The sequence below is a fragment of the Rana temporaria genome, chromosome 3 (assembly GCF_905171775.1).
Source record: "Rana temporaria chromosome 3, aRanTem1.1, whole genome shotgun sequence".
Taxonomy (NCBI): domain Eukaryota; kingdom Metazoa; phylum Chordata; class Amphibia; order Anura; family Ranidae; genus Rana; species Rana temporaria.
Window position 1 is genome coordinate 353,950,136 of NC_053491.1, and position 26,563 is coordinate 353,976,698.

Here is a 26,563-nt window from a genome sequence, read left to right on the forward strand (position 1 = left end):
TCACTGTGCCATGCCATCAAACACAGCCACTGTGCCATCAATTGTCACCACTGTGCCATGCCATCAAACGCAGGCACTGTGCCATCAATTGTCACCACTGTGCCATGCCATCAAACGCAGCCATTGTGCCATCAATTGTCACCACTGTGCCATGCCATCAAACGCAGTCAGTGTGCCATGCCATCAAACGCAGCCACTGTGCCAATAGTCGCCACTGTGCCAATATTCGTCACTGTGCCAATAGTCGCCACTGTGCCCTTTAATCGTCGCCACTGTGCCCATTGTCGCCACTGTGCCCTGTATAATGCCCCCGCCCGACACTTTCCTTTCTGGGGGCCAGCCATCCTCCTTCCACGTCCCTCAATGTCTTCTCTCGCCCTTGATGATGCTTCAGCCAATCAGGTTACCGGTAACCAGAACCGGTGAACCTGATTGGCTGAGACGCCTGTCAGTCTTATCTAAGGAACGCACCACCCGTACGTCCCATAAATATGTTTCCTGGAGCCGAGGGCTGTACTCGGAAAGCCTATCAGAGCCACAGGCACTTCCGCACAGCCAACCAGCTGCCGTTATTCAGGTGGCCCGCGCTCACGTCCTACAATCTGAATAGTCGGACTCGGCGGCAGCGGCCAGCAACAATAACATAGATTCATGCAATGCATGAATCTGTTATTGTAATCAGTGCGGTGCGAGAGCCAGAGGGGGCGGCGCTCCAGCGCCCTCTATAGACGAACCGCCACTGTTCACACCTGTGCATTTTATGTGCATTTTAGGTGCCATGCATTAAAAAAAGTCCTGCTTGCTTTGATGCACTTTCATCAAAACGGATGTTATATAGAATTCAGTGGTAACACACCTAAAACGCAACACACCCAAAAGGTTCCGCATGGATGTAAACTGGCCCTAAGGAATCTTTTATCACGTAAACATGGACCGTGCCTTTGTAATATGTGTGTATAGAAACTACAACTTGCAGCCTCCACCAGAGACCTGACAACGCAGGATCAAAAATAAGAGACAGATCGTTGTCACCATATAACAGGAAGTGTCTGAACAAAGCTGTAGATGTAAAAAAAAAAATTTATAAATATAAATTACTTTTTAGAAATTATTAACATGTTAAAACTTATTTGAGATTTTAGTGATTAGGTTTATGTGTGCTTTAACAAGAAAAAGCTTTTTTTTTTTTTTAAAAAAGTATCTGGAAAGAAAATAGCAGAAAGCTGAAAATTGTATAAAGTTAAATAACAAAATAGCACACAATAATAACCGTAACATTTAATAGCAGATTGTATTCTCCCACCGGAGAATAATGGGGTTACTCTAAAGCCCAGCATTACTCTTTTAAGAATCATTTACACATTTACTGTGAATTGTTATGGTCTTTAAATGGGATTAAAGACTGAATTTATGAGCCACCACAAACCCAGTGGTGACCTGCTATAGAACCGAAGAAGTAATAATAACTGTTCTTGTCTGAGGTGTTTTAAACAAAATATATTTTTTTAAGAGTGAATATGAACCTTCTCATCTATCACCGATTCCGGGATAGCTTGCTGTTTCGCCACACCGGCAAGAGATCCACAATGGCACATAACAATATGGCAGACTCTTATAGTGGCCATAAATATGTTATAGTGTACATTAGCCGACAGAGTTAAGTGATATACACTCCGATATTTGGTTTGTCTTAGCACTGTAAGTGCTTACTTAGCAGAATATACAAGATTAGAAAGTGTAGCCTCTTCTATCATTCAATATATATGCTGGACAACAAAATGGTATTTATTATATAGGTTAAGCGCATACAGCTATCCACAGGATGTAATGGCTGGCAGGTCCTTTTAGCTCAATGGTAAATGCAGGCTTTGGTATTGTACAGCAAATTGCAACATAGTGTAGATGGGACATAGAAAGGAAATAATGTAATTATACCATTAAATATCTCTGCTCTCGTTTTCATAAACAAGCTTTTGTTAGATCACTCCCCTACTATTCCGGTCTTCCGCGGGTTACTGAAGACTTGGCTTTTCACGCAAGCCTTCCCTGCATAGCCTCTCTCTTCCACCCTTTCTGCCGCTCTGTGCTGCTTCTGGTTCCTGGGTCCTCTTTTCCCAGGAACTATGCTATGCGCGTCGGGACCCTTCGGGGTAAGACTGCACTATATTAAGATACCTCTCAACTCAACTCAAATAGACACCGTCAAATTTCTAATGCAGGTAAAACTGATATGTTTTTGCAAAGGGCATATCCAGGCTACCATGCACTGTATTTACCTCCTTGCTCCTCACAGGCTCTGCTGAATATTTACTGTGTTGGTAAAATGGGGGGCTGGTCATGTGACAGTGCTTGGGTCTGTCAACTGGCTGCTAGACCAAGGCAGCTCCACAGGTGAGCCTGCCCCTTATATCTCAAAGTTCCTGGGTGTTCCCACTGGCTGCCGAAAGGCAAAGAGCTGTGATAGAGCACCAGTAATATGAATATAAGAGGGTCAGGGGATTCCCTTTGTAAATACCCTGTCACTCTGTAGCAGCAAGGTGACACTGGGATTGATTTACTAAAACTGGAGAGTGCTAAATCTGGTGCAGCTGTGCAAGATAGCCAATCAGCTTCTAACTTTAGTTTGTTCAATTAAGCTTTGACAAAAAAACAAAAACAAACTGGAAGCTAATTGGTTTCTTTGCAGTGCTACACCAGATTTTGCACTCTCCAGGTTTAGTAAATCAACCTTAGTGTCTCTTTATGCTGGCAAGCCGTTGTAGTTTAAAATTTGCATCAGAGCTTAGTGAATGTGGTGAATTTTCACTTTGCAAAATACCAAATATGCGAATGATTGGAAGACGGAAGTTAGCCGATCTTCACCTCCTTCACTAAACTCTGGGGCAAATTCCCTTGCTATGTGAACAGCCTATATGCCTTTATTAAATCAATCCCATGATGTCCCATCTGCAATAAAAAGCCTGCCTGTTCAGAAAAAAATGTTCCACTTTAAATCTAGTTTGTTTTTTACTGTTTTTTTTTTTTTTCGACTTAGAAAGACATTTTCCTAAAATAATTGGTTTTTATGCAGGTAGATTGTATAATGAAGCCCAGTTTTAACACCTTGTTATTGTCTCAGTAATAGGATTGAACCTTGCAGTGACACATACATCATTTCAGAAATTCAAGTGCCACAATCCCTGTCTCAGGTTCCAATCAGTTTTAATTAATGCAAGCATTTCTTTGACTGTTTTTTGTTAAGTCATCGGGGCATTTATCTAAGTTTTGTGCAAGTAAAGTACCCTTTTTATGTATCCAATATTAAAAGGGTAATATTATGCCAACATACATCTTACAGAATAGGCTGGGGTGATATTACATAAAAAAAAAATTAACTAGTCAACCAAACCTCCTATGAGCATGTTCCCTGCCAGCACATATGCATACAGGCAAATCAAATTGTCTCCTAGTGCTGCCGCTACCTCTCCTAGCCTAACTGCTTTTATAAGGACTCATTTACATTAGTGGCTAGGGCCATGGTTTTACCTTCCCCCATTGGCTCCCTCTTGGGCAAATGGGGCTGCAACTGTAATGCTTTGCATCATGGTGTGACAAAAATGATCCCGTTGTCGCGTTCAGCAGGTAGTACCGCCCACTAAAGGGGACTCATTATACTGAATGGGTGCACCCTGCAATTTTCTTTCAGCCCACTAATGTGGGGTTCAAGGGGTAAAGCAGATGGTGAGGAGACAATACAAATCCTCCTCCTTGTTGGGTGAATATCGGTCTGGAGGGCTGAGCGCATGCAAACGACCTACATGCAGACCACCCACATGTGATCCTGAGCCCCCATGACTAGAGATGGATGTCCTTCATAGTCTGGACCTGGTTTCAAAGACTTGATGGTCTGCAGATTCTAATGTACGCTGTGAAAAGCTTACAGGGTACAGTGAAATCAGGCCTGTACAACTGTGCAAGACTGAAGGGAAGGTTGGAGTTCAGATTTATTTTTATTTTTTTAAGAACACACGACTACAATAATCTTTTTATATCTGCCTAGCATTCAGATTTGAAGTTTTCATTAAGCCCACATCATTAAAAACTGTCAGTACATGTTGTATTATATGCTATTCATATTCACTCTATGGGATTTGTTTTCTGTATTCTAAAAAAAAAACTGGTTGGTCCTGTTGTTCATTGTCCCTCCCACCTTGTCTGTGTCCCCACTGCAGTCTGAGATTGTGTAGTCCAGACGTTGCCACATCTACTGAGCATGCTCCAGTTGTAGTTTCCTGCTAAACTGTTAATTTCCTCCTTTTATCTGTGTAGCCCACGTGACTCTATAATCACACATGTGGGTGTATACACAGGGATATATGGCAACCCACGCCCTCCTCCATGCTCATCAAACAGCTAAACACAATGGGGACAGGATATGATTGATGGAGGCATCATTTCCCTGTAACTCTAGGCACATACAAACAATAGACACAGTCTGGAGGGGCATGAAACTGGCTGTGATTGGCAGAACCTGCAAATCCTGGGATTTACATAGGAGAGCCTGTAGTTTGGGGGTGCTTGAAAGGGAGCTGTGAAGGTATGTGCCTCTGCATTTCATTTCTAGCAGTGGTTTAGGCAGTATAACACAATGACAGGTGTACTTTAAGTGATATAGCACAGCACTTAGAAATTTTCACACCGAATGGAACAGATACCGCACACTTCAAAGGCATCCACCCTAATACCGATAACTGAGAGTCACGCGGAGAATATCCCTTTTGTTTAAATGGTGTGACCTTGCTCTGGAAGCACCCCGCTGCTACAAAAACCATCCGGCCGAGATAAGTTACTGAGTAATTAATACCCTGGAACATATTCATTTCAGCGGCAGCATTAGGATTTACCAGCATGCAGCGTACAGACATAAAAAGCATTTCGCCAGACACATGCTACATATCCTCAGCCTACTTCTTTTCCAATTTGCAATCCAATGAAATGTGTTCAGGTGTAGAGAAATGTATAAATCACTCTGCGGCAATACTATATAGCGCCACAATAAGGGAATAAATCACAAATTGGCTATGAATAGAAATGAATATTTGAAATATTTGTTCCTATTTTTCCAGAAAAAAAAAAGAAAAGATTTTTCTCTGCCGCAAGTAGATTTTTCTCTTCTGCCAATTCTTGCTTGATATTAATGATTTTATGTTGGACATTCATGCACACATTTTGTTTTGTGATCCAGACTTAATGTTGGAAGTGATCATTCTATGAAACACTAGCTGTAAAGTTTCCTACGTCAGTCTGATCACTTTCATAAGTTTATTAGAAAAAATTAACAAAAATTAAATGTGACCTCGTCATGAAATTGATTTGCTTTTACTCACTTTTTTCTTGGTGTTAATCCTGTGCAATTGGTTGGCTGATCGAGATATCGAATATCGTTTCAAAGAGATTAATATGAGAATATTCGTTCTCTGAGCTCTGCATCATGCTTCAGCTCTTCCTTGTTAGGCCCCTTTCACACGTGCGGACCGTTCAGATCCGCCTGCCAGTTTTTTCTGGCGGACCTAAAAGTTCGCTCCATACACCTTTAAGGAACGACGGTTGTCAGCGGTGACATCCGATCCCCCCCCTCGATCAGATATGCTCCGCAAAAGTCTGACGGATGCAAACCCTATTTTTCATTTGTCTGGCGGACAGGATCGTATGAAAACGGACAGACAGTCTGCTTTCATCCAATCCCCCCATAGAGCAACGCAGAGATCAGACTGTTCCATTTTTGCACAGTGTGCAGAGATGGACTAGTCATCCGTCGGCTCAGCGGGGATCCAAGGAACGATCCCCGCTGAGCAAGCTGATGTCTAAAAACGGATCTACATGTGTGAAAGGGGTCTTAGTACTACGTACTTTGCTTTTTGTTGCCCTATATCAACTTTTTTGAGACGTGTTGCTGCCATCAATTTCAAAATGACCTAATTTTTTTTCTTGAAATGGTGGAGACACAGAGTGAAGCCGACAAGGAGGAAACACTCACTGCCCACGACCTAGATGTGGAAAGTGAGGGGTTGGTGGGCTGACAATCGAGCGATGATGGGGGGTGTCAGGCGGTTTTGCCCCCAAAAAAATTGAGCACCAGCTGCCACTGCAGTCGAGTGACACAGAACACAGATAAACTGCAACAAGAAATACTGGAGTCACTTTTGTGGCTATGCCAAGCTGTGAATCCAACAAGTGGCTGGACAGAATTATGACTATTTTAGCATATAAAGCAATTCACATACACTGTATGCGTTTTCATTGGAACCAACTCCTAAATAAATGTGTTGGTTTATTTATGCGTCTCTTCTTGCCCCCTTTTTTTTTCTTACCACCTTTATATACGCAGCTATAGTGTGTCTCATTGTGCGGGTTACCCAACTGGACCGGGGGGGGGGGGGGCTGTGGGTGGTTGTGAAACTGCAGCAGAAAAGAACCAAGTTCCCTCCTCTGCTAGAAGAGAGGTAAAACAGCTCTCATATATGTATTTCATCTGTGTATTTAGCTGTTAGCCTGGAGTTCAGCTTTAAAGAAGGATATTCACAGTCCTACAAGTAAATATTACCTTAAGGTGGTAACCCACTTTAAATTCATACTATATATTTTCCCAACATGATTCCAAACTTGTAATTATCCTTCCAGTGGCCTCTGAATCACATATGGAAATCGCTGCTATTTTATTTACCCATCTGCTAAGGCTATAATCTAATCACTAGAATCTGCAATTAATACATTTTGGAGATGATCTTTTCTCGAGGGTTATTATTATTAATATGAAAAATAAAAATGAACAGAAATTGAGACGCTTTTATAGACTTCCTGGTTTGAAATTATATTACAATACTGATTAATCATTTTATGGTTTGTGTTATTAAAGCTGAAATTAAAGTGGAAGAAAAGCCTAACTAGAACTATTTGTAAAAATGTGCCTTTCCCACTTCTTCTACCTATCCTGCCTAACCTATTTGAAATAAGATGTGTTTACTTGCCTGTAGTGTTTTCCCCTGAAGGGGCAACTGAGAATATGCCCAGGTTCTTTCAAATAGTACACAGGCTGCCAATCACACAAGCTCCATGCCACGCATACTGACAATTCAGGCTCAGTCTAGGGGATGTCTTTTTAGGGTTTATTTACTTTAAGAGGAGAGGGTTTAGGGACACAGGATACTCCACAACAATCAGTACAACAAAGCAGCTTTTCTAGTGGTAGCAGGGGATGGCCTGTATATAAACTGTGTATTGGACCCTACAGCAGCAGTCCACAAAGCCAATGTTGAGCTTAGTTCCTCTATAGCACTAGCACAGCTAACAGTCCCCAGCAAAGTCTCTACTCATAGTGTCCCAAAAAACTGTCTGCTGCCCAGCATCTGTAGGTAGATCAATGGTGGGAGAGATAACAAGTTACTTCTCGAGACCCAGGAATTCAGTGCAGTGCCCTCCAGCAAATGTAATCCTCAGGCAATCTTCACTAGGCCCTCAGCCAGGTAACTACTGAGGTCTGAACTGCAGCTTCTATCTCCCAGGGTCAAAAGCCCCCCGGAGACTGGAACCCTTCCTGACATGGTAAACACACTCTGCTCAGATCTCCTGCCCATTTATCACCTCCCCAGCCACCTTCTGGACTCCTCCTTCCAGGGTTGGCTGGGACATGATAAATATTCAACTAATCATTTGTAATCTCCCAGCCCTATGCACTGGAAAAGTCTTTCAGAGGCAGGGGTAAGCAGTCACACTGTCAGCTCAAGAATCCCAACACAAGCAACAACCACTCTACATACATATACATACAATACATACCTATTTTTAATCCACTCTGGCCCAGTCTTGTGATTTCGCAGCTCTGACTCCCCTGTGGCAGCGAGCAGCTGCTGCAGGGGAGAGGAGGGAGTGCTAACAATATGTGGTCTATGGAATCCTATAAGGGATGTCACAGCTCTCAGGATTCAGTGTTGTTGCCGAGAGTCATACATAGCTGCAGGATCACATGACTGCAATCGGTTGAAAATAGGTAAGTACACAGATTTTTAACAACCCTCCCCATTTCCCCTTACCTATTATGCTGGGCTAAATTCAAAATACACCCACTTCTCCAGCAGATGCAGCATTGCCCTGCAATGATCCATGCCTGTGTCCCACACCGCCATCTTGGTCCTCAATATATTTAGCTTATTATAGCTGAACGTTCAACTGGGCTTTAAAGTATATCTAAGGCCAAAACTTTTTTTTGCAATGTGCCATTTGGGGAGATGGCAGATCTGCAACAGGAAGTCAAAAAAATATATTTTCAAAGTAAAGAGAATTCTCCTCTTAGCTGTCAGTGCCAAAGGTGTCCCCATTGGAACATTTCCCATTACCTTCTGTCTTGGTCATGATTTATAAATTCAGGACCAATAGCAGATTCGCAGGTATTGTGACATGATCCACCCCACAGATACACCAGTCTGGGTTGTAGCCCATCCATTCTGGTTCTCTATCCAGCAGCTTTTGTAGGTCAGCTATATCTCCTTTGAAGTCAGTGAGTTTTCCTTTAAGCATTTGCAATAGTTGCTTGAAAATCAGTGAAAGGCAGTGTACATCAGAAGGTCTATTCTAGTAAAGGTTGAAGCGTATCATTGTTGTCTGTGCTGCTTTATCACTTTTGGCAGGGAACTTTAAGACGATGAAATTTACCATCTAATATTCTCCACTAAAAAAGTGTTTTTCATGCATCTGGTAATACTAAAGCAGCCTTCAGTACATGACAGAAGCAATAGTTGGAGCCTCACAGGATCAACTATATTAAAGTTTTATACTCAAAGTCTGTTCAACCTTGAATGGTGAAAACTGTGTGCAACATTTATAGATATAAAAAAAATAAGGGCACACAGCAACTAAATAAGATGAAAAATTATTTTTGGAAAATCGATCAGCTACTTCCAGAGAAAAATGTTTCTCTATATTTCACAAAGATTGTAGAAGGATAAGAGGTCAATAGACAAAGTGGAGACAACGTGCTAAAAGTTTAAAGAGACCCTGTCACCAGACTATTCATTTTAACAACAACCTTCCTAGGAACATATGTGAATTTACCATATTTTAGGTATGTTTTTTTACCACTTACCTAATTAGACTCTCTTGTCCAGTCCTGAGTCTGCTGCTGGGCACCCCTGTATTGATTGTGTGAGTGAGTGAAAAACTTATATAGCGCAACACATGCAAACTGAATCGCCTCTGGGCGCTTAGTATCCATTCCCTGAGTAAACTTTTTTTTCCCTCAGAAGAGATGGGTTTTGATCTTTCTTCTGAAGGCCAAGTGGTTCACCTCCAGTCGGATGCTGGTTGGTAGGGCGTTCCACAGTCTAGGTCCTTGGACTGCAAATCTTCGCTGTCCTTTGGACTTGTATCTGGCTTTGGGTATCTGGAGTAGATTTTGGTTGGTGGATCGCAGAACGCGATTGGGGTTGTGAGCTTTTAGTTTTTCGCATAGATATTGGGGGGTATTTCCTTGAATACACTTATGCATTAGACAGAGTGCCTTGAAAGTGATTCTGTCTTTTACTGGCAACCAATGAAGGGATCTCAGTGAAGGTGAGATTGATTCCTATGTTTTTTTCCAGTCACAAGTCGAGCGGTCGTATTTTGAACGACTTGCAGATGAGTGATTTGGTATTTAGGGAGTCCGAGATAGAGGGCATTTGCATAGTCAAGTCTGGAGTTGATAAGTGTTCCCACCACAAATGCTATGTCTTCTTTTGGGATAAAGGGAATCAGTGCGATCCGCTGACTACTGACCCTATTTGTGCACAAGGTTTTCTATCAAAGTAAGGCATTTCTCTAGTACGAGATAATGATCCTTTTTGTTGCAGATGCGAAAATACAGTTGTGTGTCATCTGCATAAGAGTGGTAAAGTAACTTCTGGTTACTGATGATTTCAAAAAGAGAAAAAGAGGGCGGAGATAGATGTTGAACAGAACAGGTGACAAAGGGGATCCCTGAGGGACTCCACATGACACCTTGCGTTTTTCAGAAGTGAAAGGCCCCAGTTTCACTGTTTGTGATCGGTTTTCCAAGAAGGAGGAGAACCAAGATAAATCACATTCCGCGACTGTGGCTACTTCAGCTAGCCGAGTCAGTAATAATTTGTGGTCTACTGTGTCAAAAGCTGCGCTTAGGTCCAGCAGTTCCAGAAGACAAGATTCTCCTTCGTCTGCTGCCTCTTGAGCATCATCCCATATTTCCAGCAGTGCTGTTTATGTCCCGTGACCAGGACGGAAACCCGATTGGAATGGATCGAGTAATTTGTGGGTGTCTAAATGATGTTGTAGCTGTTGTACAACTTCTTTCTCCATTACCTTGGAGAAGACATTTAGGGCTGTTATGGGTCGACGGTGGTTTGGGTCTTTGGGGTCGAGGGTGTTTTTTTTAGAATTGGTTTGATTATGCCTTGTTTCAGCAAGGTTGGCACCATGCCCTCCTTGAATGACTGGTTTATGAGCTGTGTGATAACCAGTGCCAAAATATCAGCACATTCTTTTAGCAGTTTAGTGGGAATGATATCATTAGTCGCTGTGCTATTTCGCAGAGTCCCGATGATATTTTTAGTGGCATCGATGGAAATGGGTTTAAGAGTGAAATTAGTTGATTGCGGCGGTTTTATGTGGGTATTAGGTTTGTGATTTAGGGGGAGGGGGGGTTGATGAAGGTTCTATTTTGCTGAATACTTTCACAGATTTTTTCATTTTTGTTAATGAAATAATCTGATTTGCAAAATTCTTGAGAATCAGAATTGGGGGCCTCTAGACAGACTAGGTTTATGGTCTGGGTGACTAGATTGAAGAGTTTGCGGGGCGGTTTAGGGAATTAGCGATGATATTGGACAAATGTATTTTTTTTGGCTATAAAGATTTCTTTATGGTATTTCTTAGTTATTAACTTATAAGTGGTGTGGTTTTCCTCTAAAGAGCTTCTTTTCCAAGCAGCTTCCCCTCTTCTGCGCTCTTGCTTCAACAACGACAGCTGGTCGTTAAACCAGCTGGAGTTGTTTTTCCAGATGCATGTTTTGCATTTCGGCACTACTATGTCGGCTGACTGTAGTAGAGCCTTGTTGATGGCGTAAAGTGTTTCTGCGGCTGTTTGATGTTGTTGGATTGTTTTTATTTTGTTCCCTAATGTAGTTTTGAAGAGTTCCGAGTGGAGCTTCTTCTGAGATCTAGTCCAGTGTGTTGTCACCGGTTTTATCGTTTTTTTGAGGGGGCATTTTTAGTAATTATGAATTTAATTGCATGGTGATCTGTCCATGGTTGCGGCTCATTTTCCAGAATGTTAATTTCCAAATCTTGTCTGAAAACGAGATTGAGCGTGTGACCTGAAGCATGAGTGGGCCCACTTACTAGTTGCTGCAGACCTAATCCTTCCAAATGGTCAATGCAGGCATCGGCGATGGGGTCCTGTGAAGAGTTGGCCCAGAGGTTGAAATCCCAGAGCAGCAGGAGGTGTTTGATGTTTAGGGTATAGGTGGAGATGAACTCTGTCAATGACGTGAGAAGGTGCGTTTTAAAACCGGGTGGTCTATAGCAGAGTAGTATGTGAACGGTGTCCTGGGGATTTGTTTGCAGTTGTAGAGTGAGGGTTTCCATGAATGAGAGGTCTGAAGGTCTGGTTTAGTGATCAAGAGGTGAGTTTTGTGGATCACCGCCAGGCCTCCTCCTCTTTGCCCACTCTGTTTTCTGTTAGAATGCAGTAATTCTCTGGCACCAGTTCTCCTAGAATGGTGTTACAGTCGGCTGTTAACCAGCTTTCTGTGATAAAGAGGCAGTCTAAATCGTGTTGTAGGATGAAATCATGGATTTTTTGTCGGTGTCTTACTGCCGATCTTGTGTTTTTGCTTGTGCTTTGGCTGGGGTGAATGAGTGTTATTTTTGACTGTCGATCGTCAATCGATTCTAAACAGTTGCTCACTTCTTAGAGCTTTTTTGGTGACGGCTGGTATTATTGAGGCGGATGGCTTTAGACCCCAAATGGTTTCTGCAGAGTATCTCAGATTAGCCATAATCGCAGAAACGCCGGGGAAGATGATGTTGATCGGGGAGGTATTCAATGACGATGGGAAGGAAGATTTCAGGTGGGTCGCCCAACTTGCTAAACTATCCCTCCCCATTTGATCCAGAGCAAGGCGAAAAAACCCTGGCCGTGCTATGCCAATCTGCAACGACAGGGGAAAAAAAATCCTTCCTGATCCCTGGATCAATCGCTAAATGGTGGTATTCCCTGGATTTATAACTGTTAGAGCTGATGGGGGTGGGGGGGTGGTAGGAGGGGTATACTCCCCCCTGAGTTCACCGGTGGGAGCCAATTGCCAGCTTTTGGGCTGTGGAAGGGGAGTGGGGGTAAGTGCTAATCCCTAGCACTTACCCCCACTCCCCTTCCCTATTGCTGGGGGGTACCAAGATGGCCGTCGACCGGGATCAGGCCCGAGCCGGGGGCTGTGCGGCTGGGTGAATCTGGTCATACGGAAGGAGGAAGCTCTGGGGCACAGAGGGGAGACGATGGAGATCCTCCTGGGGCAAGGGGGAGTTATTGTGATGTTTGAGGGGGGATTAATTCGGTGAAAGCGAGGCACGCTTTCCTGATTGACATCTTAGCAGCCCCAGTGGGATCAGAGCAGTCATTCAGATGACATGCTATAGTTTTCTCCTTCGCTATTCAGCCAGCAGTTCAAAAAATGCTAGAAAAAAACGCTGGATGAAAATGCTGATTAAAGCGTTTTTTTGCCAGCTTGTAGTAGTGTTTTAGTAGCTTTTGGAAACATTTAGGAGCAATAGCATTCTATTAGAGTTTTTGTTTTTACAGTACACAAAGAAAAAAAACAAGACACTTGAAAAGACCTGTAAGGAGAATTTTAGTTGCATTTGGAAGCATTTAGCATTTTTTTCTGCTGGAAAACGATAGAAAAAACTCTACAAAAACATATTTTTTCTGCTTCTAGATGCTGAAGCTCACAAAATGCTAATAACCTAAAGTAGCGTGCATGGACACATAGGATAACAATATTTAGCTTGTAGAAGCAGGAAAAAAGGCTAATAACAGCTTCTAGGAGCCTAAAAATAGTGCGCATGGAGCCAAAAGGTTATATAGGCGGGTGAGGGGAGGAGTAGAGGAGCTGGGATAGTACAGAGTGTAATTATACACTCGCAGAAGAGGAGAGGACTATGAGGTACAAGAAGGGAGGGGGCTGTGCTGAGAAGTTACTTTTCTTCAAGTAGTCAAAATTGCTATCAGGTTCAGAGGCACGTTGCAAGTGAATAAAAAAAAGTTATAAACAGGTAAAATTCCATGAAAGTGTTTAATACTTGATTTTTCTATGCTTTTGTCTGCATTTTTTTTAAAGTTTGTGATAAGGTCATGTTAAAGTGCAATCCAGGTACATCGAGTTATAATTGAGGACTGTATATCCATTGGGTAGAACTCACCCTTGATATGAAATTAGAGGAAATATTTGTGAGGGGACAGTTGTCAGTTGACGGTTGACAGTTGCCCCCATTGAGGCACTCCTCCCCTCCTACTGTTCTGGTTACAGCCATAAAATTTGGGGTTTCTCTTTTTGTCCTGATAACAGCAGTCCATTAAAACCTAAAAAAAAAGGCACTAACACTTTATAAAACGTTGTTGCTGGAGTTCCACTTTAACTAGGTATTTGCTGTGCTCTTAATGCTACCACTTTATAAAATGACACTTGATGACCCCATTTCACAATTTCCAATATAATGGGGAATAGCCAAAACTGGCATTTTAGTTCTTTACTCAACTGAACTCTGATGGACCTGTATTTGTTATTATATCTTTAATTCATGCAGGGTCATTTATTGCTTACGTGTCATCTGGTGTGGACAGTAGCTGCTCTGACCATGGCCAAAAACTCCCATCTTTTAGCATTCAATAGTTAAATTAGATCCAAGCTGAAAATATCTTTGGGACTCTGGGAAGAGCTCCAGCACTCAAGAATGATTTATTTGAATTAAGCATTCAGAATTCTTTTGTGTTCTAAAACAGAAGTGTGAAGTAGTCTGCTGGCACACTTTGCTGTGGGGAACATCAGAATTACTAAGCTGCAGTGTCATGCTCAGCTCAGATTTTATTCTCCAAAGCCAGCTATGCCTGCATCAAGAAAGATGTAAAAGATGCTTAATGGGGCACAATTATCCTAGTCCTACTCTAGAAGGGCATTTAAGAATATATACATACTACATATGACACTTGTACCGTAACAGGATGACCAGTTTAATAAAACCCACGATAAAGGTAAACTGTGGGCAGACTGTGGACATTAAAGTTAGTGCATTCATGTACTACATAACAAGCATTGAAAGGGTTTTACAAGAATACCTAACTGTCCTCTATTGCTGCAGGCACTGTGGAGCAAGTCATCCTCACAGTTCCCATCTGAAACACTTTCAATTTTAACAGCTTAGCTCATTATGCTTTTCCTTTCAGCTGCCATCTGATCTCACTTTTAATTTTAGGGGAGGCGATGGAGCAGGGTGCTGAGACCCCACTTGAATAAGTTTACTGAATTTTTCTTGAATTTTGAAGATAAATTCCTCCACAGTGCCTGCAGCTACATAAGTTAGTAAGGATATGTAAATATAAAAATTTACATAGTCTGGCTTTAGGTTCACTTTAAAGGTATAGTCATCTTATCGATCTAAGCATGTTGTAGCCCACAATCCCAGCTTTCATTTCCGGGGGAACGCTATTTAACTGCAGGGCTGCTGTGAAACAATTAGCATAAGACCTTCTCCCAGTTTATTTTGCAAAGCAAAAACTTTTTATTTGTAGCTAGAGTGGGGTTAAAGGGGAGTTCCAGGCTTTTTTTATCTTTATTAAAAGTCAGCAGCTACAAAAAGTGTAGATGCTGGCTTTTAATAAACATACACTCACCTGCTCCATGGTCCAGCAACGCTCCCCAAATTTGGCATGTAAGGGGGCAATGAGTGGATTAAGCGGAAGTTCCACTTTTGGATGGAACTCCGCTTTAAACACCCCTGCATTGGGGAGATTTCCCCTCACTTCCTGTTCTGATGTCAGGTACACAACAGAAAAAATGTGATGAAGAATTAGAACCTCTGTCAGGATTTTATGACTGTCTATGAGAGATATTTTTCTCCCTTCCTGTCCTGGTAACGTTTAGTCTGAATGATCCGCCCTTCAGGAAAGATCATATGACCAAATGCTCATAAGTGATCAGTACTGAGGGTAGTACAGCAGCATTTTCCCCAAAATGATTAACAACCGTAAACCTTTGTATTATGTGTAATATATGCCTCCATGCTCTACCATCAAATTTTTATTATGAGCAATTTCAGAAACAAATAAATTTCACCGTGCTTCTTTAAACACAGAAAACTAAATACAATACAAAATAATGGAAAAGCATGAGACGGAAAGACTTTTATCCAAGCTGTAAATATCAACCCCATCCCCTTTGCTTGTGTTATTATGCTGCCTCTAATTTATTATAAATTACACATCTTGGTAGCAAGAATGGCCTTGTATTGATAAACTGGGCAAATTGTGTTTGGAGTTTATATAGAATAGGCTTATTTATTTTCATGAGCTGGAAGCATTAATCTTCTGGGATTGTTGCGCATGTTTTAGGTGCGTACAGCCTCCATTCTGGTATTTTGATTAATAGAAAGTGTATTGAGGAGGCAGGTGAAAAATTGAGCAGCGTTGTTCAATATTCCACCTAGCTGTTGCTTTTCTTTGCAAACCTATTTTATAAAGAACAAAATTCTAGTACATGTTTCATAGGAAACCCTATCATGGTGTGTTTCACAGGAATATGTCCAAGTATACATTATTTGCCCCATTTTTAAAGAAGCAATATGGCCTTGGGTCTCGTTCATACCAGCCCACATTCTAAGACACGTGCAGGCAGATGTGTGTTGTGTAGCAAGGGGCAATAGGATGGGTTGCATTGCAGTGTTAATTTTTTTTTTTACTTTATTAAAGTGTCACAAAATGATACATTATTCAACTATATGTGCCAAAGTGTGCTACGAAGACATACGGTGCATTGCCTAAAAATGCATTTTTACACAACCCACATCAGCGCAGCATTATGGCGCGAAAAGGGCACATATAAAACAATTCTATGCCCTTGCATTGAGTCTGTGTTAATCTTAACCACAGATAAACACAGCACAACGGGCATATGTAAATGAGCTCTCAGTTTATTGGTCTGTTGTTTTTTTCATGGGGGAGAGGACGGAAGACATTGTATGTCAGCATGTAATAGGGTGACAACAATGTTTGCTGTTCAGTTAAATCGCACAGCAGTGTTGTCACCTACAAGGTGGTCTTAAAGCACTTCTAAAGCCAATTTTTTTGTAAAGTAATAAACATGAGGGGCCCTGAACCTCCTCTTCTGTGGTCTCCCACTGGTGATCTTGGCCCCTCCTCTTCTGTGTCCACCCCTATAGCAAGCAGCTTGCTATAGGAGCAGATAGGCAGGCTTCCTCCCAAGCCGTACTGTGTATATCTATAGACACACACAGCATGGCTCGGCACCGCCCCCCGACTCTTTGATCATAGGATTTCACTGACAGGAGTAGGAGCCTATGCTTACTATCCAATCTTCCTGTCAGAAGAGAAAGACAGGGGAGATGAACTGCAGCCAGGCAGAGCACTGGATCGATACATGACTCAGGTAAATGTTTGGGGGGATCTGGATGGTCATCTGAAGTGGCAAAAAGTTTTTTTACCTTAATACAGGGAAAGCATTGAGCTATAAAATGTTTTAGCTTTACAACCACTTTAAATTGTCGTGTAGTTTTTAAATAGATTTCAAATAAAAGACCAACAAATTAAACTTCAATTTTTAAGCACTTGTAGCAACTTTTTTTTTAGGGGGGGGGGGGGATTTAAACCATTTAAATAAAAGTTTTCCATTGTAAACCACCAGGAAGTGGAAAAATAATGTTACAAGAAGATAAGCAAAAAAGGCTCGGTTCACGCTACCCCTGGTGCAAAGTCGCACAACTTTCAGTGCAATTTTGGAATCTGACATTGATACGACTATGTGACATTTTACAAGTCGTATCAAAGTCGGACCAAACAGGTGCAGGAACTTTTTTAAAAGTCGGTGCGACTTGAGTCGGATCAGTTAGGACAGCTCTCATAGAGAGACATTTCATTTGACATGTTATGCGGCTTTTGCTCTCTCAAGTCGGATGCCGTGTCGTACCAGTGTGAACCAAGCCTTAATGCTGGTACCAAATTACATTATTTATTACATTTTTGAATTTGCCCACACTTTCTACTTTTCCTTTAAAGAGTAAACTGTCAACTTTCCCAAATAAAATAAGTAGATGGCATAAGCCCTTTGTCCAATCCGCTCATACTTTGCTATGGTTGCTTAGGTCCTCCTGATATGCTTCTTGGTGTGGGAGGAATTCAGTAGGGAATGCTGCCAAGAACTTCTCAGAAACAGGTTATTAAATCATATAAACATCATCTCTTTTTGCTTCTAGTGTAATTTGTTGCATTTAAAAAACCCAAGGAGAGGCATTGTAATCCTATACATACTGTATATACAGCATATACAGTAGATATATTTTATTGTTGGACATTATTGATCTGAAACCATTTATATTTTAGAAGAATGCATTTTGTTCATTACAGTAAAAACCTGAAATTTAATAAGAAGTAATCTTATTATTATGTTAAAGTACATCTAAATCCTGATTTTTTTTTCATTCAGATAGTTTACTAGCTATGGTCAAGGTAAACTACCATGTTAATTTTTTGGGGGCTTTAGTTGTATACCAGAAATGTAATTAGGAGTAACCATACACATTACAATCTAACTTTACAATCTTTGTACAATCAATTTTAGATTTACCAAAACTATGTAACCTACCTACCTATTAGACAAACCCAACTCACAGGCCAGCCGGTATCCTCTTTGATTTCCTATGTTTGGCTGGGTTTCAGGGCCCCCGGAGTCTGCTTTTTCTCCAATGTGTTCCACCATCCAAATAACAGGCACAAACTAAAGACATCCAGCCAAAGTTTATTACCCTGACAGCACGCCGCTCACTCCTACCCAACACCATGCTCCCAACATGTTTCAACCACAGCAGAGCTTAATAATGAGAATTTACTTGTTATATCCAATTAATTTATATCCAATCAGACAGGCCCTGCGGGTGGCTGAGCTGCAAGAGGGTGTGTGTATGTGGATGTACTATTATGGCCCAGATTGGAGAAGTGTGCTCTCAGTTACTCATTGGGGAGGTTGGTCTTGGCACAAAATAGCTGCCATACTGCAGTAATTTCTGTTGGAGGAAGTGGGATTTGAAGGGTTCTGCTGACAGGATCATCAGGTATAAAGACTATGTTATGGGGAGAACTTTACATACCAAAAAATACCATCTTAGTGGTGTGAACAGCCTGCATAACATATCTGAGCTTGTCTGTAAGACAGGGATGCAGATTCGTCGTAGGTAGTTTTAACACCTGAGCACCATAGTTCTACTATGTTGTTTTAAAAAGAAGGTGTTTCTTTGTACATATGCAATTACAATGCAATTACGTATGTAATCAGTGTTTACAGGGTAGTCAGAGTTTTTCATTACATTTTTCATTACATATACTTGCACTACTTCCTACTTAGTTGATTGTTCCTTACTGCTCCTTCTATCTCAGTGTACGGGCCAGTGTTCACAGCTCCAGTGGACAAAAGCAGCATTCTTCTGGCATCAACTTGAGGTGTGTTTGAAATCATTCAGAATTATTTGCAGAAGCAGCTGACTTGCACTTGACCTGTTTCAGCTACTTGTAGAATCTTGTAATATGTTCTTATTAACCCTTTCCCACCTGCCCCAGCATCCCTTTAAACATTTCTGAACACAGGGGGAGGGCCAAATCACCCAATAACGTGAACACTGCTTTTGGCTTCCATGGTGGTTACGTGATCAGGAGTCTGTACCGCTGGCTACCAGTCATTTGTGGGGGGGGCACTCTAAGGGGTTGAGGGGTTGAAATACTGTAAGCTACATGGCTGAATTCCTATATGATATGATTTAAGAATTTCTGAAAGCCACCCGTTACCCTAATCTGCTAGCTTACCATTTTTGTAAATGTGCACTTATATTTTATAGACACCACTAGATGACATTCTTGAATAAGAAATATTTTTTTGGGTGTATGTTTGGTTGTTGACAAATGTGTTACAAATTTAGATAAAAAAGCTCAAAATTGTTTTCTTTTCAAAACACCACTACATTTTTATATATGTACTCTTTGAAAGTGTATTATCAAAAAATCTTGTGCCGAATCAACAGTTTTATAAGAAATTCTTCATCGTCTTTTGTGGCTTATCCTAAAGCTGATTTGATCTCAGCAACCAATCAGCAGTGGACAGCCAATAGAGGGAGTATTTGCCCATTAGAAAAAAAAGAAGAACCCCTAACTAGCTTGTATAAATTTGACATTCATATACCGGTACCTTTCATGTAGACTATAATAGCTAAAATTATATACACTCCTTTAAACAATATAATCAGTCATTTGAAAAGCAGTCTGTTGCTCTTTGTTCCAATCGTGTTTTTCTGCCCTATGTAAGTATTAGAAATAATCACTGTAGCATCATGCAATTGCTGTTTTACGCTCAGCCTCCCTTTATAGCTTTTGTGGTCTATTACATCCGTATTTTATTTAAAATAAAAGGAAATGTGCTGAAGTCCTGGGACCACTTAGAGAGTTATATTAAGGGCTGATAAGTAAAATCTGCGCCGGTCTAAAAACTTTAATTTATGTTCTCAGCATCATAATTGAATCGGCCTTTAATGGCGTTTCGTAGGTTCAATATGAAAAAGTAATCTTTTTGAATAACTCCATGACAGAAGAGGCTCAACTTTGTACGGCTATTTTCTCCAGGTTTAATATTGGCCTAAAAAAAACTGCAGTGATTGAGGGCTGAATTAGGATGCAATTGTAACTAAATTCCCGTGGGCACCATTGCTTCAAATCCAATTCTCTCTTGATATACAATAGATGACGCCTGTAGGATTTCTCTGTGATAAATGGCTGAGGAACCTGTACAGGCGATTGTGAAATAAATGATTAAGCCTAGTAGCTGTAAATAAATAACCATACAGATACATATTTTTTACCCACACGTCTCTCCCCCTGGTTAGTAGAAATATTGTAGTCCATCTAACCCTAATATTCAGGTCTTTAAATTCCAGCTTTCATTTAGTAGCTGACAGATGAAGGTAATAAGGAACTAGACTTGGTTGTAGTTAATGCTTTTAGTGTGTTTTAAAAATATGAATTATGAGTCTAGCAAGAAACACCCCCTTTATGATCCATGGCAACTCTTAGAGGTTAGGTTGTGGGAGAGTGAGGTGGGATAGGTATAGATGTTCTACTGTACCAAAGAGCTAAGTTTCTAAAATAAAGTATTTACAAACTATCCTTATTGTGTAACCTACTAGTCCCATCAATCAACTATGTAATGGAGAGGATAAAAGGCAGACATGATTGAGGTTCAGCTTGTGACATCCATTGCTGTCCCCATAGATAAAGTGGAGAAAAATGTTTTATTCGCGGAATCAATAGGGGAAAATAAAGTCTGAAGAAGTAAGCTAATGTAGCCAACTCATCTAAGGACAGATAAGCTACAATATATTACATTTGTGATTTTGGGTTTAAAATATGCTTCAATGTCACTTGGACCAACCATCTCTTAGAAAAAATTCCCAAGGCTTTTCAGTGTTTCATGTCTGCAGTAGTGTTAAGCTCTCTGATAGTTTCTTGTATCTCCCAAGAGGTGAGATTCTGGGTCTGCACACCTTTTGGGCCCATTATGAGGGGGATCCAATTCCCCTGTTAAATTTTGTATTTTACATTATGTAGACTGCAACATGTAAAAGCCAAAACTTCAAAGAAGGCAGGGACAGAGCCTGGCAAGGCTTTAACTTGGTAGTGTTTTCTTGACAGTCTCTTAAAACATGCACTTCTCTTTAAAATGATGTTGTGTAGCGGTGTCTCACAATATGTCTCTCTCGTAACTGGGAATGTTTTTCATGTAACATGGCAATGAAAATATTGTGTTTGAAATAGGTTTACGAGTACAAGCTTTGCTTGTTTGAGGGTCATGTTGCATGTACAAATGGATCCAGTAGCAGCCACAGGTCATTGGTTTGAGTACAAAATACTGTATGTAAAAATAAATATAAAAACACATAGAAATCATAAAAACATCCAAGGATAGGCATAATGATGCTTCGCTAGTTTAAGGGTCACTTTTATAAAATTAGAAAATTTGAAAATAATGCATAACTGTTTTTTTTTTATATATATATATATATTTGCTTTGATTACTATGCCACCTGGAGTTTTTAGGGTTTGTTTTACTGAGTTTTTTTTATCGTTTTGTCTTTCAGCTCTGTGGATGCGGATTATTGGGAGTTGGAATATGGCTGTCTGTATCACAAGGAAACTTTGCAACATTTTCTCCCAGTTTTCCATCGCTCTCAGCGGCAAACCTAGTGATTGCCATCGGCACAATTGTCATGGTGACCGGCTTCCTCGGTTGTCTAGGTGCTATCAAGGAAAACAAGTGCCTACTTTTAAGTGTAAGTTGCAATGCAATTTAGGCTTTTAAATCTGAATTTATATTTATATACACATTGCTCATTTATAAGCAATTGAAAAAAATTGGGTGATGAACTTGAGGACGTTTAGGTCCTAGCATACTGGAGATTAGGTCTGTACCAATGATAGAGCACCACATCCCATTTTGCTTTCTAAACTTTTTACATGCTTTATCAGGGTTATTCAAACCATTATGGACAAGGGGATAGTGCAAGAATGCAGTATCCCACATCAGCAATGGGCGGCTGAGGGTCTTGAAGATAGCAGACAGTCTCATGTCAGGATTGGAAGACCTAACCTGAGAAAAGATTTTTACCTTTAAGAACACTAAAGGGTTGGCACCCATTAACAACAAACAACAGATGGCACCCATTAAGGCTGGCCATACAGCAATAGATTATATTTTTTCAGCCTAAATAAAATAAATGTAACATATTATTCAGTCCAAGCTAAATGGCGTTGATAAATGAATACCCTGCTGCCAACTGGCAAAATATCTTATTAGATGCAGGTGCTGTTTGTCCAAAAAATGTCGGCCTTGTTTGATTTTTCAGTTGAAGGATGTCAGGGTGGAGTGGTGCCAACAGGGCCACCAACTAATCGAATTTCAACCAATTTAAGTTTTTTTAGTGTATGTCCACTTTTAGCCTCAAAATTTAATTTAAAGAAAAGCAAACATGAAAGTGTGTGATTTTCAGGAGAGTTTATTGGAGCCAGGCATGAATCTAATGAATAGAGGTAAGGAAACATGCATAACTTTAGTACTGCATGATGCAACCATGTGACCCCGCAGCACAGAGCCCTGGATGCTAAATTGTTTATTAATAATGGTGGATAGAGAAAACTGAAAGATAGGAGAGTCTTGCTTTTTGTATAGGGCAGTGCATATAACCAGATGGATCAAATGATTGTCTATAGGTGCTGTAAGGAACAAGGTGCTACCCAGTTAACTCCATCCACCATTGTAAAAAGAATCAGATCTGGTGTCATCATCTTTGCCAAGCAGCCCCACTAAAAACATTTTAGTATTCATCTGTAGATCCACCTGTTCCAACTAATATTGTATTCACTCAGAACTTATCATTAATAGAAAAAGAAGGGCGGGTTGCCACCCTGAAAGATGGGCCTAAACAAAGATTTTGCCAGAAAGACAAGATGTACACAAAAGAACTTTACTGATGGGTGGTTAATTGACATTTCCCATCCATTGGCTTCTTATACGCAATGCAACATTTAATCCTGAGATCACAGCTCCACCTATTTTCCCTATGCAAAAAATCAATAAGAGCATTGATACACTGTGCTGGGGATGGCATATTTCATTAACATAAACCTATACTAGTGATACCACATAAACATAATGACTAAATAAAACGTAATTAATCACATATTCACATAGAGAAATACTATTAATGGAAACCATCTGCATCTAAACGATCATTCAGTGATAAGTGAAAGTGCTCTCAGATATAAATATCCATAAATAACATAATAAAATTATATGTGCTCCAAAAAAGTCCACACTTCGAGCAAATGAAACAAGGTGAATATCCAGGAATGCTCCAACCACCAATCACCTCTGGGTGCAGTGCTCGCTCACCTTATACACTGACCTACAAGGTCAGTAATCGTGGTTTCAACTAACAATTTTGCTGGTCAACCATGCGACTCTTTAAACCACCATCAAACGTATTTTCTCCTTTAAGGGACTTGCTCCACTCTGCGGAAATAGCTTTTTTTTTTGTCTTTTTTTGCATCTCAGGTCTGCTGATCTCTGGCAGTACATTGACATTTCATTTGTTGACTTCTTTTGCAGTTTTTCATCATTTTGCTGATTATTCTTTTGGCTGAGCTAATACTCCTTATCCTATTCTTTGTCTACATGGACAAGGTAAGCTATTAATATATGTTGCATATTTTTTAAATACAAAGGCATGCAGTATCTACCAGCAAATATCACGTTGCTAAGGCTACATCATTTGTATAGGAGGTTTTCCCTTTAAGTCTCAGTCTTCTTTGGAGTAATTCATGCAGCAAAGCAGTGAAATGTCCTAGCTGACATCCACCAAAAATGGTACAGCAACCAAGCTGTCCAAGAAACCAAGCAGATCTTTTCATTGGACGGGTCTTCAACAGCTAAAAAGCAACACCCAGTGATTCTCTATATTACATTTTTGTGATTAGAAATTGTCATGTAGCACTTGGGTACTGAGTGCTGCATATATATATATATATATATATATATATATATATTTTACAATGGTAGTCCCTTATTAGCATTTTCTTAACTACAACTTCCATATTTACCCTGTATAAGATAGGAATTTCCTTGCCTCTAGCTGTTTTTAGTATCCAACATTTCTTGCCATGCAATGGGGTGGATTTACTATAGGCATATAGACTGTGCACCTTGAAAGTGCTTTTTTTTTATTCATTTTCCCCAGAGCTAATGATAGTGGTGAAGCTGTCCTGATTTCCACCATCCAATAATGTGCAAGCAAAAATGCTATTTTTTTATTTTCTTTGTATTCTTTACAAAGTGTAACATCACCACATTTACTAAGCTCTGGGGAAAATTAAATTATGTGCATTACATACAGTACTGTATAGGTGATATAGGAGGATAAATCACGGAATTATATCACTAGAGATTTCACTGATGTTTTATAACTTTACCACACACATATCTGTGGATAGTTCTGCCTATATACCTCTGAACAGGACTTCACTAGGACATAGGTTTATCACTGCTCCAGTAATGCCTCCCCAGTACAGACAGCAAGGGACTGAGTCCTCTTGAGGGACTCATTGGAAAACTACGCCATTTATTTAGTGGATTCTAACCCCAAGTCCTTGGGAGAAAAATCTACCAGTCGCACAAAGAACAGGCCACTTAAAGTGTTACTAAACCCGGGACCCTGCATTCACTATATCTGGTCACCCACAGTACACAGAACATGGAAATGCAATTGTTTTAGTAACTATAAACTGCTAAATACCTTTTCTCATGAGCAGTTTATAGCAGTCATGTGACTTCTATTAGTGCCTCGTTAAACCTTGTAGGATGAGTTTTCATAATGCACTGGCTGTCCTATCAGGGTGCAGGACACTGTCTGGACAGTGCTGATTGGCCCTGTGCTGATCACATGCACTCTTCCAAGGAAAAAAAAAACTCTCTGGCAATACAAACCAAACTGATCATGTGCAGCCTAACTTCAGTAACTGTCTTATCCGGACATGTTTTGGAGACAATGCAAGAAGGGGAGGATCTGTGCATACAGGATCAAACAGCCTTTTTACACAATGCAGAGGATTAACCCCTTAGGTTCTGAGTATACCAAGCATGCTTTACTGCGTATACAGACTGATTTCACGGTTGTGGTTTTAGTAACACTTTAAGGAACACCTTAAGGCTCAATACACACATTACAATCTGACCATACAATCTCTGTACAATCAACTTTGCTTCTATCTAAACTATGTGATATGAGGACCTGCCTAAATTATCTAATCAATTTGCAACCAATAATGCAGTCCTATGCCTTACATACTTGTTGGTAGATCTAAAGGAGATTGCACAATCAGATTGTAACACACGCAGTGGGCCTAAGAACAACATAAGCCCCCCCAAAAAAGTCTCCTGAAATAAATATATATTTATTGTAAAGCTTGATACTGTACTTGGAGCCCAGAGGGTTTGTAGACTCTACAAAGTCTCTGGGCTCCAGGTATCAGTCCTCATAAGATATATACAGTATATATATATACAGTATATATATATATATATATATATATATATATATATATATATATATATATATATATATATATATATATATATATATATATATATATATTTATGTTAGGAGCTGATGGGTGCTTAGAGCCCTGTTTATTTGATTTGAGTGTACTGTGTTAGTCAGCTGACAAAAATTTAGGTAGTGGCTTGAACGAATGTTTTTTTTGCTTTAAGCTATGGGCTTCCTGTACAAAGAGCCACTTCATCAAATTGTGTTTGTTTATTGCCTTTCTAAATAAATGTGCAGGAAAAATACACTTAAACTACACCTGAGTCCCTGTCTTGGGCACATTGGCGGCTGGTGCTCAAAATTTTTGGGGGAGGGCAAACAAGCTGGAAAATACTAAAAAAAAACCATCAATTGCAGCCACTTGTGCTCATCAAATGACGCCACTTGTGCCCATCATAAGTCGCCACTTTGACCCCCTGCCCACCTGTTGCCTGCCTGGCACTTACCCCATCTTAGTGGTGGGTCAGGCAATGGGTGACGGTGGCGAGCTGTGGGAAGGCTCCTGTGTCCTCCATGTTTCCCCTCCTCTTTTGTTCCGTTCTGCTAGGCGTCCAATCGGAGAGCCTGTGCTTTCAGCCAATCAGGTAACGGGTATTTTACCCGCGCTACCTGATTGGTGGAGAGGCGATTCAGTGTTAGAAAAGCAGTCCACCTTTTTTTAAGCTTTTTTAGAGCTTATGGCTCTAATTAGGTGCTTCAAAAAACATCCCCGCCGCTGGAATTCAGGCACCTGGCATCCAAAAAAGGGCGACTTTATATCTACTTTATAATTTTTACTAATGATGCAATTTAGAAAAATCTTTTAAGCTTAAAGGGATATTTAAGAATTATATCTCAGGTTAGGATTAAATGCAGTTCAGCTGACGGAAGGTTTGGGTAGCTGTTAAAAACAAAAGAAGCATATTAAATTAGAAAAAACAAAACAAAAAAAAAATTGCTTCTTTTTTATCTGCTGTCTTATTGCTTTTAAGATATTTCTGGGGAAGGAACAAGTACTAGTGACGAACAATCACTTTTCTTATCGTTACCGACATTCCTGCATTTATGTTGAAGGCATTTGCATATCAAAGTGGAAGGATGTTTATAAGGATGT

The 26,563-nt window shown here is 40.4% G+C and overlaps 1 protein-coding gene across 4 annotated transcripts in view; it reads left to right on the forward strand.

Moving 5' to 3' along the window:
* TSPAN9 (tetraspanin 9) overlaps nt 1-26,563 on the forward strand; it is a 595,020-nt gene that overhangs the window by 535,131 nt on the left and 33,326 nt on the right. For all 4 annotated transcript variants that reach the window (XM_040345192.1, XM_040345191.1, XM_040345194.1 and 1 more), the window contains 2 exons: nt 21,451-21,642; nt 23,478-23,552. In XM_040345192.1, the coding sequence (XP_040201126.1) occupies nt 21,451-21,642; nt 23,478-23,552 (267 nt within the window). The remainder of the gene's footprint in view (nt 1-21,450; nt 21,643-23,477; nt 23,553-26,563) is intronic.